Here is a 12,099-nt window from a genome sequence, read left to right as displayed (position 1 = left end):
ATTACAGCGATGAATCAGGAAATGTCTACACAAATAAAATAATAATTCTACATATTAGGGCTGTCAGAATGGCTGGAAAGCTAAATTCGAATTTCTTTCTTAAATATTAGCAAAATTCAAATTATATTTGACTTCTAAAGGCAATACTTCATGTGAGAGGATAAGAGTGCTGTATCGTCTCCTGTGTCCACAAGAGGGCGCAAGCGAGCGCAACAAGCAAATATAAACCAAACAAGCATCGCATCTGTTACTGAAATGAAATTCACTTTTTAAAGTACATACACTTTTGAAACAATTGTTTTACATAAAATATAATTTCCTTAATGTGCATGCAAGGAAAATAAGGTTACAAAAGTGCATAAAACTGTGTTTGTGCATCAGGGACCTGAGAAACACACTTCAACACACAGCGTAATGAACACACCGCGTCAGTGATGTCATCATCATCGCCTCCTTACACACACACAACTCAAGTGCACAGGGTTTGCACAGGGTTTGCATTTGAATGTGCTGTTTTGTTTTTTAATTCGACGAATATTAGAGATTGGAATAGTACAGCTCTAACACACACTCTGCTGAAATCATAAGAAAGGGCAGAGCACTTAGAGTCGAGTCGAGTAATAAACGACATAAAAGTATTTGATCAAACATTAAAGAAGATGAGTTAAACACAGCTGAAGCTACAGCTCTGAGCCTGAGCTGACACACACCGACACTCAAAGCGGGGATCGGTGAGATTGCTAACGTTTCTGAAAGAGTCTCTTCTGCTCACCAAAGCTGCGTTTATTAGATCAAAAATACAGTAAAAACAGTGTAATATTACTCCAGTGTAAATCAGCTGTTTTCTGTGTGAATATACAGTAAAGTGTAATTTATTCCTGTGATCAAAGCTGAATTTTCAGCATCATTACTCCAGTCTTCAGTGTCACATGATCCTTCAGAAATCACTCTAATATGATGATCTGATGCTCAAGAAACATTTATGATTATTAAAGAACAGCATTGATTTGAAATAGCATATTTTGTGACAAAAATATCTTTACTGTCAATTTACTGATCATATTAGAGTGATTTCTGAAGGATCATGTGACACTGAAGACTGGAGTAATGAAGCTGAAAATTCAGCTTTGATCACAGGAATAAATTACACTTTACTGTATATTCACATAGAGAACAGCTGATTCACACTGGAATTATTTTTATTTTTATTTTTGATCAAATAAACGCAGCCTTGGTGAGCAGAAGAGACTTCTTTTAAAAACATTAAAAATCTTACCGATCCCAAACCTTTGACTGTGTGCCTTCCTCCATATCACTGCTGGGGTTGTGAATGCATTGTGGGAAGACACAAAGAGCCGAAGCCGAAGAGAGAAAGAGGATTACCGTTTGGTTCCCACTCTGTGATTGGGCGCGATGTCGATGGTGTCGGTGGCGGAGTCGTGGCGAACGGCCAATCCTAGGTCTGCGATGCAACACGTGCCGTTCTTCTTCACCAGGATGTTCTTGGACTTCAGATCCCGGTGGGCGATCGCCGGCTTGCCTGGAACCAGACGCAGGAACACCAGATTACAGGAGGAACAGCCCATCGCTCTCCTCACTCATGAAAGCACTTCTGATGACATCTGAGAGATATTTGTCAAACCACGACTTTGAAGCTTGAAAAAGATCATAAAGTGAGTCTTCGGAAGAGCCACGATCGCTTTTTGTGACAAACAGATTTAATTCACAGATAAACTCTGATCACGAACATATATAGAGCTCATCAAACATGACCAACAGAGGCCCAGGTCTGTTCAATCATGACCAACAGAGGCCCAGGTCTGTTCAATCATGACCAACAGAGGCCCAGGTCTGTTCAAAAATGACCAACAGAGGCCCAGGTCTGTTCAATCATGGCCCACAGAGGCCCAGGTCTGTTCAAACATGACCAACAGAGGCCCAGGTCTGTTCGATCATGACCAACAGAGGCCCAGGTCTGTTCAATCATGACCAACAGAGGCCCAGGTCTGTTCAAACATGACCAACAGAGGCCCAGGTCTGTTCAATCATGGCCCACAGAGGCCTAGGTCTGTTCAATCATGACCAACAGAGGCCCAGGTCTGTTCAATCATGGCCCACAGAGGCCCAGGTCTGTTCAATCATGACCAACAGAGGCCCAGGTCTGTTCAATCATGACCAACAGAGGCCCAGGTCTGTTCAATCATGGCCCACAGAGGCCTAGGTCTGTTCAATCATGACCAACAGAGGCCCAGGTCTGTTCAAACATGACCAACAGAGGCCCAGGTCTGTTCAATCATGACAAACAGAGGCCCAGGTCTGTTCAATCATGACCAACAGAGGCCCAGGTCTGTTCAATCATGGCCCACAGAGGCCCAGGTCTGTTCAAACATGACCAACAGAGGCCCAGGTCTGTTCAATCATGACCAACAGAGGCCCAGGTCTGTTCAAACATGACCAACAGAGGCCCAGGTCTGTTCAATCATGACCAACAGAGGCCCAGGTCTGTTCAATCATGGCCCACAGAGGCCCAGGTCTGTTCAATCATGACCAACAGAGGCCCAGGTCTGTTCAATCATGACCAACAGAGGCCCAGGTCTGTTCAATCATGACCAACAGAGGCCCAGGTCTGTTCAATCATGACCAACAGAGGCCCAGGTCTGTTCAATCATGGCCCACAGAGGCCTAGGTCTGGTCAATCATGACCAACAGAGGCCCAGGTCTGTTCAAACATGACCAACAGAGGCCCAGGTCTGTTCAAACATGACCAACAGAGGCCCAGGTCTGTTCAATCATGACCAACAGAGGCCCAGGTCTGTTCAATCATGGCCCACAGAGGCCTAGGTCTGTTCAAACATGCCCAACAGAGGCCCAGGTCTGTTCAAACATGACCAACAGAGGCCCAGGTCTGTTCAATCATGACCAACAGAGGCCCAGGTCTGTTCAATCATGGCCCACAGAGGCCCAGGGGGCTGTTCCATAAACCAAGATTAGAGTATAAGCCAGGCTTATTTCGGTTAGTCAGGCTTATTTTTGGTAGATTCGGTTTCATAAATCAAACTTAAAAAAGTTCAAACTCAGTTACCCTGGCAACTTATGCTGGGAAACTAGCCTGGTCCAGGGCAGGCTAACTGTCAGGCTAAGCCTCAGTTGTTACACAGATCCTCAACACTGACCGACAAGAACACAATGATATTACCACTGACTGACAGTCTCTAATACCATTATTGGACTTTATAAATACACAGTATACAGAAAATCAACTTAAATAAGGCTACAATATAGACAATATAGACACATATATAAGGCGTTTTAAAGTTGTCCGTTTAGGACATGTCATTTTTGTAATAAAGACATTTTAATTAAGGAATGCCTCGGTTATCAGAGAATTCTTTCTCTACACTGTCTCTTATATATTTATATATATATATATATATATATATATATATATATTATGTACTTTATTATGTCTTTCAATTCAAACACATTTAACACAATTAAACAAATGGACAGGTCCTTTAAAGACATCATATTTTCCCGTAATAAATATTCCTTATTTTTCCTTCTACTTTTTTTCTTTTGTCATAATACCAACACATACATATAAATAAAACAATAAATAAATATTAATAAAAATATAACATTCACATATGTCAAACTCTTATAATGAATGACACATAATTCCTAATAGTTATTCAAGTAATATTATTTAAATATCAAATATTCAATATTAAATAAGTAAATAAATAAAATAACAAATAACTAGAAATAAAAGGGAAGGTTACATAAAAATGTAGTTAATGTAGGCCAATATATATTCCTTTATTTTATGGAATATTCTTTGATTTTAGAGTTGCACATATCTTTTCAAAATGTATACATTTGTTCTTAATCTAATATTATCCTCTCCATAATGTACTTTCAAGGGGTTATCATCCATCCAACCAAACCCTGCTTAGCTTTCAGAAACGGTCACAAACTTGATGGCGAAGCAAACACTGATTTCCATTAGAAATAATGGAAATAATCGCTTTATTTTATGGAATATTCTTTGATTTTAGAGTTGCACATATCTTTTCAAAATGTATACATTTGTTCTTAATCTAATATTATCCTCTCCATAATGTACTTTAGAAACTAAATCTAACCACTCATTTAAAACTGGGGATTCTTGCTTTCTCAAAAAAATTATTGCATTAAAAGCTGTAATTATCAGCTTTCTAAATAAGTATATATCATCTTTATAAAGTAGCATAGGTCCTTTACCCAAAACTATATTTTGTATCTATCTTTATATATTTAGTTTCTTTAAAAAAATCTTCCCTGAATTAGGCTACTTCTGTTCAATTTCTTTTCTTTTTTTTATTAGAAGTATAAAATAAATGAGTGTAATGAGCTAGAAGTTCACTGCAACTTATCCAACATCCTAAAGAGAAATTATTATAATTAGAAGATATTTCTAGAGTTATAAAATATCGCATATTAATTTTCCAAGCAAAATGTATATTTTAGTCAGAATTATTGCGCTCCTATTTGGCGCGCATGCGCGCAGCAGCGCTCGTTCAATATGAAGATTAGCAGCAAAATGGATACATTTGCACGACTTTCCAACATTTACAGATGGAGAATATAACTGTAAAATGTCATTTTTGCACTGAGGGGGGAAAAAAACATGTCACAAACGCATAAAACAGCACAAAATATACGCTGTTTGATGGTGGATCGATTTGATCCACGATCGACCTCTAGGGCTGCTTCAGAAACGCGTGCACACGCAATTATCTAGACTAGATAAACCTGGATCAAATTAGTGAGATTGCGTGAACTTCAATTACCTTTTATGGAACCACTTTAGCCCCAACTTATTTGTTAGGCTCATTCAAGTCCGGTTTTGGAGTTTAATCCCCGCTTTTCTAAGCTTCATTTATGGAACAGCCCCCAGGTCTGTTCAATCATGACCAACAGAGGCCCAGGTCTGTTCAAACAGGACCAACAGAGGCCCAGGTCTGTTCAATCATGACCAACAGAGGCCCAGGTCTGTTCAATCATGACCAACAGAGGCCCAGGTCTGTTCAATCATGGCCCACAGAGGCCTAGGTCTGTTCAATCATGACCAACAGAGGCCCAGGTCTGTTCAAATATGACCAACAGAGGCCCAGGTCTGTTCAATCATGACAAACAGAGGCCCAGGTCTGTTCAATCATGACCAACAGAGGCCCAGGTCTGTTCAATCATGGCCCACAGAGGCCCAGGTCTGTTCAAACATGACCAACAGAGGCCCAGGTCTGTTCAATCATGACCAACAGAGGCCCAGGTCTGTTCAAACATGCCCAACAGAGGCCCAGGTCTGTTCAATCATGACCAACAGAGGCCCAGGTCTGTTCAATCATGGCCCACAGAGGCCTAGGTCTGTTCAATCATGACCAACAGAGGCCCAGGTCTTTTTAAACATGACCAACAGAGGCCCAGGTCTGTTCAATCATGACCAACAGAGGCCCAGGTCAGTTCAATCATGACCAACAGAGGCCCAGGTCAGTTCAATCATGACCAACAGAGGCCCAGGTCTGTTCAATCATGACCAACAGAGGCCCAGGTCTGTTCAATCATGACCAACAGAGGCCCAGGTCTGTTCAATCATGACCAACAGAGGCCCAGGTCTGTTCAAACATGACCAACAGAGGCCCAGGTCTGTTCAATCATGACCAACAGAGGCCCAGGTCTGTTCAATCATGACCAACAGAGGCCCAGGTCTGTTCAATCATGACCAACAGAGGCCCAGGTCTGTTTAATCATGACCAACAGAGGCCCAGGTCTGTTCAATCATGACCAACAGAGGCCTAGGTCTGTTCAATCATGACCAACAGAGGCCCAGGTCTGTTCAATCATGACCAACAGAGGCCCAGGTCTGTTTAATCATGACCAACAGAGGCCCAGGTCTGTTCAATCATGGCCCACAGAGGCCCAGGTCTGTTCAAACATGACCAACAGAGGCCCAGGTCTGTTCAAACATGACCAACAGAGGCCCAGGTCTGTTCAAACATGACCAACAGAGGCCCAGGTCTGTTCAATCATGACCAACAGAGGCCCAGGTCTGTTCAATCATGACCAACAGAGGCCCAGGTCTGTTCAATCATGACCAACAGAGGCCCAGGTCTGTTCAATCATGACCAACAGAGGCCCAGGTCTGTTCAAACATGACCAACAGAGGCCCAGGTCTGTTCAATCATGACCAACAGAGGCCCAGGTCTGTTTAAACATGACCAACAGAGGCCCAGGTCTGTTCAAACATGACCAACAGAGGCCCAGGTCTGTTCAAACATGACCAACAGAGGCCCAGGTCTGTTCAAACATGACCAACAGAGGCCCAGGTCTGTTCAAACATGACCAACAGAGGCCCAGGTCAGTTCTCGAGTCTCGCGTCTCTCTCTGTGCTTCACGAGGACGGAATGCACATTTTTGTCTTTTTCAGTTTAGTTTTTTTATCACTTTGCCTGTATTAAAGCAAACTGCATAACATTTGGCACAGGTGTGTATTTTAATTGGAATTTTACTATTTCACCGCCATTTCCTTTAATAAATCTATTTTGCAGTAGTAACACAGAATAGTTCCTCTCAGCGCCTTTTGGAGAAAAATGGCCCCATTGAAACCCATTAAAACGGCAATTTTTAATCCCAACTATAAAATGATGCAATCTTTGTTAAGAGGCTTTCATTCTGTTGGTGAGAACAGGTGACCACACAGTTGAGCACACAGGTGAGCACACAGGTGAACACAGGTGAGGGTGAGCACAGGTGAGGGTGAGGAGCACAGGTGAGGGTGAGCACAGGTGAGGGTGAGCACAGGTGAGGGTGAGCACAGGTGACCACACAGGTGAACACAGGTGAGGGTGAGCACAGGTGAGGGTGAGCACAGGTGAGAGTGAGGAGCACAGCTGAGGGTGAGTACAGATGAGGGTGAGCACAGGTGAGAGTGAGCACAGGTGAGAGTGAGGAGCACAGGTGAGGGTGAGTACAGGTGAGAGTGAGCACAGGTGAGGGTGAGTACAGGTGACCACACAGGTGAACACAGGTGAGGGTGAGTACAGGTGACCACACAGGTGAACACAGGTGAGGGTGAGTACAGGTGACCACACAGGTGAACACAGGTGAGGGTGAGTACAGGTGACCACACAGGTGAACACAGGTGAGGGTGAGCACAGGTGACCACACAGGTGAACACAGGTGAGGGTGAGTACAGGTGACCACACAGGTGAACACAGGTGAGGGTGAGTACAGGTGACCACACAGGTGAACACAGGTGAGGGTGAGTACAGGTGACCACACAGGTGAACACAGGTGAGGGTGAGTACAGATGACCACACAGGTGAACACAGGTGAGGGTGAGCACAGGTGAGGGTGAGTACAGGTGAGGGTGAGCACAGGTGACCACACAGGTGAACACAGGTGAGGGTGAGCACAGGTGAGGGTGAGTACAGGTGACCACACAGGTGAGGGTGAGCACAGGTGAGAGTGAGGAGCACAGGTACCTTGCGTGCCCACGATCTCCATGTGCAGGTGTGCCAGGCCGCTGGCGGTGGACAGAGACAGCTTGATCATGCCCTCCACCGTCACCGTGTAGCGGTTCAGGTAGTCGAACAGCGAGCCGTGCTCATGGTAGTCCGACACCAGCCACAGCTGCGTCCAGGTGCCGTTATCTGACCGCGAGAAAACACAGATGACATCAGCAAACACAGGACACGTCAAACTGCTATTAAAATAAAGCTAAATACATGGGGGGAAATAGAATTATAAAAACACTAATAAAAAGACAAAAGCACAAAAATTATTAAAACAAACCAAAATTTTAATGAAACTAAAAACGAATAAAAAATATCAATGAATATTATATTAGTATTAAATAATGCTAAAATAAGAGTTTGTTATTTTCTGTAGTGTCATGCAACCACACAAAACCACAACAACTGAAACTGAAGTTGGAATGAAAGCACTAGTAAACACAGTAGCGGTGTATGAGGAGCCCTGTGGTGCCCTGACCCTTGTTGTCCGCGGCGATGAAGCCCAGGATGTTCTCGTGCCGCAGCATGACGGTCTGGTAGATCTCGGCCTCCCGGAACCAGGAGCGCTCCTCCCTGGAGGAGAAGATCTTCACGGCCACCTCCTCTCCCCTCCACTTGCCCCGCCACACCTCCCCGAAGCGGCCCTTCCCGATGCTCTCCTGCAGGATAATGGTGCGCGCGATCGTCCTCTGCACCAGCAGCGGCAGGCCTGGGGACACGGGGGGACGAGTTACCATCACTCTCACACACATCCAAACACTGATTCCAGTTACACACACACACACACATCCAAACACTGATGAATCTGCTGAAGACCGAGACATGAGGTTAGGCAGACAGACGGAGAACACACAGGGATGTGACTCACACACGAGGTTATGTCACGTCACACACACTCACACACACACACACACACACACGAGTGGCGCTACATCGAGACCCAGTCAAGCTACGTCTACCAGACGTCCCATAACTAGGCCTTATGTGTGTGTGAAGTGTGTAGTTTATGTGACTGTAACACACTCAGGAGGAGTTGTGTCTTTACGTTCACTACAGTAACTCATTCACACACACGTCTTCGCCTGTAGTTTTACACTTTACACTGTTTTAAACTCGCAACTCGCATTTTGCTTCTTATATGCCGTCTAATTAAAACAGTCCAACAGTCTTCTTCTAAAATTAAGTCAAATTAGCTTTTTTAGATAGTAATCTTTCATCAGAATATAACATGGTTTGCCAATGAAACGTCTTCCCTATCAATTAAAGGGGTCATATCATGAAAATCTGACTTTCTCTGTTTTTAAGTGCTATAATCTGTGCACAGAAAACGTGAAAATTTAAATTTGACAAGCTATAATAAATGATCTGGTATTTTGAGCTGAGATTTCACACACACATTCTGGGGACGCCAGAGATTTATATTACATCTTGTGAAAAGGGCGTAATATGTCACCATTAAAGGGATAGTTCAGCCAAAAGTGTAAATTCTCCCATCAATTACTCCCTCAAGTCGCTTAAGACTTCGTCCATCTTCGAAACACTAACATTTTACTGAATCCTGAGAGAGTTCTGCAAATCACAGGACTTGCAGTTTTAGTGAACTATTGCTTGGAATCAGGTGTGTGTTCCGGCTGTAATGTGAGTCTATGAGTGCGACTCAAACACAATGTCTCGTGCGGCAGAAACACACCGTTGAAGATTGAGAAGATCCACAAAAGAGAAAACTGTGGGAAGGAAAGCTCTGAGGATATTACTCAGGATTGCATGCCGTGTGGACACGTTTATCCGAGTTCGAGCACAGGGAACAGGGAAGGCCCACAGGGTTCTCCAGGAACATTCACCGAACGCTCGCTCAACGTTAGCTGGTCTTCACTGATGTTCTCAAAGCCGCAGCGCAAAATATTTTTCTTAAAAGTTTTAGTTTGTCTAACATCTGAGGAACTTGTTTGTCTAACATTTTTTAAATGTTGCTACTTGTTCCACAATGTTTAGAGAACAATCAAAAGTAACGTTCCCATGTTTGCAGGATGATAAAAGGGAATGTTTTGAACGTTGGGAAGAAGATTCGGAAAATAATGTTTTCGTAACCATTCTTCGAGCATATTTATGTTAGCTGGGACTGTGTCCTTCACTAGACATAAGAAAGAGTCAGGGAAGGCTGGGATATCTGTGTGTGTGTGTGTGTGTGTGTGTGTGTGTGTGTGTGTGTGTGTGTGTGTGTGTGTGTGTGTGTGTGTGTGTGTGTGTGTGTGTGTGTCTGTGTGTGTGAGTGAGTGAGTGTGTGTGTGTGTGTGTGAAAGGACTCAGCGTGTGTGTGTGTGTGTGTGTAAGCGCTCAGCGTGTGAGTGTGTGTGTGTGTGTGTGTGTGTGTGTGAAAGCGCTCAGCGTGTGAGTGTGTGTGTGTGTGTGTGTGTGTAAGCGCTCAGCGTGTGAGTGTGTGTGTGTGTGTGAAAGCACTCAGCGTGTGTGTGTGTGTGTGTGTGTGAAAGCACTCAGTGTGTGTGTGTGTGTGTGTGTGTGAAAGCACTCAGTGTGTGTGTGTGTGTGTGTGTGAGTGAGAAAGCGCTCAGCGTGTGAGTGAGTGAGTGAGTGTGTGTGTGTGTGTGTAAGCGCTCAGCGTGTGAGTGTGTGTGTGTGTGTGTGTAAGCGCTCAGCGTGTGAGTGTGTGTGTGTGTGTGTGAAAGCACTCAGCGTGTGTGTGTGTGTGTGTGTGTGTGTGTGTGTGTGAAAGCACTCAGTGTGTGTGTGTGTGTGTGTGTGTGTGTGAGTGAGAAAGCGCTCAGCGTGTGAGTGAGTGAGTGAGTGTGTGTGTGTGTGTGTAAGCGCTCAGCGTGTGAGTGTGTGTGTGTGTGTGTGTGTGTGAAAGCGCTCAGCGTGTGAGTGTGTGTGTGTGTGTGTGAAAGCGCTCAGCGTGTGAGTGTGTGTGTGTGTGTGTGTGTGTGTGTGTGTGTGTGTGTGTGTGTGTGTGTGTGTGTGAGAAAGCGCTCAGCGTGTGAGTGTGTGTGTGTGTGTGTGTGTGTGTGTGTGTGTGTGTGTGTGTGTGTGTGTGTGTGTGTGTGTGTGTGTGTGTGTGTGTGTGTGTGTGTGTGTGTGTGAAAGCGCTCAGCACTCACTCAGATCAAGAGGGTCTGGTGTTTATGATGATCAGTATGTAGCTGTAGTGAGTAGAAGTGTTTCTGGATGGCAGTTTTCTGGTGTGTGTTCATGTAGTTTATTACGCTGTGTGTTGAAGTGTTTTCTCAGGTTCCTGATGCACAAACACAATTTTATACACTTTTGTAACCTTATTTTCCTTGCATGCACATAAAAAAAAAGTATATTTTATTTAAGAACAATTGTTTCAAAAGTTAAAGCACTTTAAAAAGTGAATGTCATTTCACTTCATTAACAGATGCGATGCTTGTTTGGTTTATATTTGCTTGTTGCGCTCGCTTGCGCCCTCTTGTGGACACAGGAGACGATACAGCACTCTTATCCGCTCACATTAAATATTGCTAATATTTAAAGCTCCTTGGTAACTTTTGAAAACATGTATTTGCTAAAACTGTCATTATGTCCTGACAGTAGAATATGAGACAGATAATCTGTGTAAAAATCAAGCTCCTCTGGCTCCTCCCAGTGGTCCTATTGCCATTTGCAAGAAATACACGCTCCCGGTCAGAAACAACCAATCAGAGCCAGGAGGAGTGTCTTAGCAGTGTCAATCACGCTCGTGTACGCGCTGACCACACCCCTCTCTTGCACAGCGCGAGCCGTCGTTCAAACTCCAGATTGCCGGCGAGCTGCAGCTGTGCTTATGACGGAGAAACAACCTAAACTGCCAATTCTCCAGTGACACCTGCTCATAAAACAAAGAGGTAAAAGGAAAAAGACTGATGACGATAAACAAGCGAAATAGAAAGAATTACACAGAGCCCATTGACTCGTGTCAAAACTCTAGCCGCAGAACATGTAGATAAAATATCACGCACTCTGCTAAGCAACAATTAAAACCTGCTAATTCACTGGCTTGTCATGTTGCTGAAATAATGTACTAGCACACCTTATCTAGCATTATATATCGCTAGAATAATTACTTACATACTGTAACGTTAGTTACCGTTATATTAACGTTATCTTAACAGCTATTTATAACTTATAGAAAGAGTGCAACGTTATAAAGTTACATGTAGGCTATTGCAAAATACATAATGATTTGAGGACCAAGTTTGTTGTCAAAGTATGGGCAGGCCATAGTCAATGTAAAGCATATTGTTGACGTTTAGTCCCTATTAGTGAATGTGCCATATAACTTTTTATCCGCCGTCATCGGTGGGCCTGTTTACTAGCCTGCGCGTTCACGACGGGCTCCGCTGTGGAGGACGAGCTGTGGAGGAGGAGCTGTGGAGGACGAGCTGTGGAGGAGGAGCTGTGGAGGACGAGCTGTGGAGGAGGAGCTGTGGAGGACGAGCTGTGGAGGACGAGCTGTGGAGGACGAGCTGTGGAGGACGAGCTGTGGAGGACGAGCTGTGGAGGAGGAGCTGTGGAGGACGAGCTGTGGAGGAGG

At 44.2% G+C, this 12,099-nt stretch overlaps 1 protein-coding gene across 1 annotated transcript in view; it reads right to left on the bottom strand.

Annotated features, from left to right (window-relative positions):
- Positions 1 to 12,099, bottom strand: part of tgfbr1b (transforming growth factor, beta receptor 1 b) — an 80,807-nt gene that overhangs the window by 27,942 nt on the left and 40,766 nt on the right. The window contains exons 4-6 of the mRNA XM_056269653.1: positions 8,032 to 8,262; positions 7,524 to 7,691; positions 1,384 to 1,540 (exon numbers count right to left, since the gene is read on the bottom strand). Of these exons, the coding sequence (XP_056125628.1) occupies positions 1,384 to 1,540; positions 7,524 to 7,691; positions 8,032 to 8,262 (556 nt within the window). The remainder of the gene's footprint in view (positions 1 to 1,383; positions 1,541 to 7,523; positions 7,692 to 8,031; positions 8,263 to 12,099) is intronic.

This window comes from Rhinichthys klamathensis, unplaced genomic scaffold, assembly GCF_029890125.1.
Source record: "Rhinichthys klamathensis goyatoka isolate OS25496 unplaced genomic scaffold, OSU_Roscu_1.1 h1tg000287l_1, whole genome shotgun sequence".
Classification (NCBI taxonomy): domain Eukaryota; kingdom Metazoa; phylum Chordata; class Actinopteri; order Cypriniformes; family Leuciscidae; genus Rhinichthys; species Rhinichthys klamathensis.
Note: the sequence above shows the minus strand (reverse complement) of the source record. Positions and strands in the feature narration are given on the sequence as shown.